This window comes from Eimeria acervulina, genomic scaffold, assembly GCF_000499425.1.
Source record: "Eimeria acervulina Houghton genomic scaffold, Eah_scaff592, whole genome shotgun sequence".
In the NCBI taxonomy this organism is placed as follows: Eukaryota; Apicomplexa; class Conoidasida; order Eucoccidiorida; family Eimeriidae; genus Eimeria; species Eimeria acervulina.
In genome coordinates, this window is record NW_013549705.1 from 1 (window position 1) to 2,983 (window position 2,983).

At 48.7% G+C, this 2,983-nt stretch overlaps 1 protein-coding gene across 1 annotated transcript in view; it reads left to right on the forward strand.

Moving 5' to 3' along the window:
- Window positions 1–1,797: 1,797 nt before the first annotated feature.
- EAH_00043790 (hypothetical protein, conserved) overlaps window positions 1,798–2,983 on the forward strand; it is a gene marked incomplete at both ends in the record, with an annotated part of 4,740 nt that continues 3,554 nt past the window's right edge. The window contains 3 exons of the mRNA XM_013394946.1: window positions 1,798–1,981; window positions 2,243–2,273; window positions 2,424–2,813. Of these exons, the coding sequence (XP_013250400.1) occupies window positions 1,798–1,981; window positions 2,243–2,273; window positions 2,424–2,813 (605 nt within the window). The remainder of the gene's footprint in view (window positions 1,982–2,242; window positions 2,274–2,423; window positions 2,814–2,983) is intronic.

Below are 2,983 nucleotides of genomic sequence, written 5' to 3' on the forward strand. Positions count from 1 at the left end.
CGTGTACTCCAGCATGCACAGGGCTTGAAAACACCAGATATATATATATATATATATATAATATGATAAATATATATATATATATGATATATATATATTATATATATATAGAGGGGAGGCTCTCTATTGTCTTTGGGTGTATAACGAGCGCAGTAGATAAACCGACTGTACATACAGCTGGTGTTTGTATATACACTGCAATTATTATCTCTTGTCTTTGTTTATTTGTTTACTTTATCTTTTTCGTCTGCTGTCTTCTGCTTCGTCCTTCTACATTGGGGGTCTGCTGCTGGCTCAATCCTGCTGCAGCAGCAGCAGCAGCAGCAGCAGCAGCGGCTGCTGCTGCTGTTTGCTTCTACTTGGCTGTGTTTGTTCTGTTTTATTTTATGTTTGTCGCGTTTGTTAGGTTTTGTCTCATTGTCGGTCTATCAAACCTTTTATATCTTCATATTTTCTTACTTTTACCCTTTGCTTGCTGTATAAACTCTGTTTGTATATTTATCCTGCGTTGCTGCTGCTAGCCTCGTCGGTGTATATGCAGCAGCAGCAGCAGGTGGTGCTGCAGCAGCAGCAGATTGCGCAGCAGCAGCAACAGGTGGTGCTGCAGCAGCAGATCACTGGTGCTTCAGCTTCTTATTATATCGCCCTCGCATACAATGTGTTTAGGGTTTAGGGTTTAGGGTTTAGGGTTTAGGGTTTAGTTGACTGAAAGAACGAAGACAAAGAAACCCTAAACCCTCAAATGCTGCTTGCTTCTGGGTGTAGGCTGAGGCGCGAAGTATTAGGGTTTAGGGTTTAGGGTTTAGGGTTTAGGGTTTAGGGTTTACTAGGGTTTACTACAGTATATTAGGGTTTATTAGGGTTTAGTGTGTGTTAGGGTTTAGGGTTTGTTAGGGTTTAGGGTTAATTAGGGTTTAGGGTTTGTTAGGGTTTAGGGTTTATAGCGGAATCAATGTAAGCCGCTGCAGGCTTACAAAAAGCAGAGCGTCTGCAGCACAAACCCTCACGAGGGTTTATTAGGGTTTATTAGGGTTTAGGGTTTAGGGTTTTAAAGATAAACCCTAGAGAAAAACATTGCTGCTCGTTCATTGCTGCTGCAATAAATACAAATCGATTAAAAATTTCAAACAAAAAGAGGCGTAAACCGATGAGACAGCAGCAGCAGCTGCTGCTGCCGCTGCTGCCGCTGCAGCAGCAACAGCAACGCAGCAGCAGCAGCAGCAGCAGCAGCGATAAGCAACTGCAGCATCTAGTAATTGGGATATTTCAAAGCCCTTCTTTAGTCATTCAACGACCTTGAAGAGGCATAGCTTAGTATTTATTTTTGCTGCTGCTGTTGCTGCTGCTGCTGCTGCTGCTCGAGGCCCCACAGATCGGGTGTCTGTACAGCAGCGAACAGACGACATTTGAAATTTAACTGTTAATTTTAACACACTTGTACCTTTAAGTCTCTTAACTTAATTTATTTGCGGCTGCTGCAGCAGCAACTGCAGCAGCAGCCACTGCAGCAGCAGACACTGCAGCAGCAACTGCAGAATTAGCAGCAGCGGCTAGAGGGAGAGTACAGTAGCGAAGACGGCAGCTGCAGCGCTAATAAAGGCAGCAGCAGCAGCCTATATAGCGGGAGCAGCAACAGCAGCAGCAACAGCAGCAGCTCTCACAGCAGCAATAGTTGTTCTTAGCTGCAGCAGCAGCCGCAGCAATAGTTCTTCTCTGCTGCTACAGCAACAGCAGCAGCAGCAGCAGCATTAGTAGCCAAGCCATTTATAGTTGCCGCGGCCTCAACACCCGATACAAATGAATGCAACTTCTGCAGCAGCAGCAGCAGCTGATGCTGCAGCAGCAGCAACTACTGCTGCTGCGCTTTCGTCAGCAGCAGGAACGCCTGCAGCAGCAGCAGCAAATTGCAGCAGCAGCGATGCAGTTGCTGCTGCACCAGTAGACGATGTAATCATAAGTGTTAATTTTCTGCGTCATGCAGGTAAGGAGCTGCTGTTGCTGCTGCTGTTGCTGTTGCTGTTGCTGCTGTTGATGTTGCTGCTGCTGCTGTTTAGGAGTGCTGCTTCACTTCGATGCATTCTGCTTCTGCTGCTTCCACCTGTTGAAATCCCTTTGTTGCGTCAGCAGCAGCAGCAACAGTAGCAGCAGCAGCAGCAACAGCAACAGCAGCAGCAGCAACCGCAGGAAGCTGACGTACAGACAGTTGTTTTTGCTTTTGCTGCTGCTTTTTCTTCTGCTGCAGAGGGTAGTCACAACGTAGGGGCACGCGACAGGTAAACCCTAAACCCTAAACCCTAAACCCTCAGCAGCTAGTGGTTTGCCTGAGTCTGGATTGGAGACACCCGGTTGTGTGTTGCTGCATCTCAGCGGTGCTGCTTCTGCTGCTGCTTTTGCTGCTGCTGCTTCTGCTGCTGCTGCTGCAGGCCTGCTGGTCGCAGCTGCTACTGGGTGTATTCGCAGCAGCAGCACTTTGACGCAGATTTATCTGAAGCAGGTTTGCTGCAGGCGCGAGCAGCAGGAGCAACAATGCCGAAGCCTTTGCTGCTGGCGCTGCAGCAGCAGCAGCAGCAGCAGCAGCAAGGTTGCTGCTGCTGCATTCCTTTTGCTGTTGTCTACACCAGTTCATTAAGACGAACAATTAGAACAGCCTATGAGACCCTCCGTGCTGCACTGGGGCCCTCAGCAGCAGCAGCAGACACAGCAGCAGCAGCAGCAGACACAGCAGCAGCAGCAGCAATAGACGTCCCTGTTGTAGCCTTAGAGGAGACAAGAGAATGGGCTGGGGGGAATCATCAATGCGACAGCAGATACCCGTAAGCAAACAACACTGCAGCAGCAGCAGCAGCAGCAGCAGCAGCAGCAGCAGATACTGCAGCAGGGTGCAGAAGCAGCAGCAGCAGATATTGCAGCAAACTGTAGCAGCAACAACAGCAGCAGACATTGCAGCAGACTGCAGCAGCAGCAGCAGCAGCAGCAGCAGCAG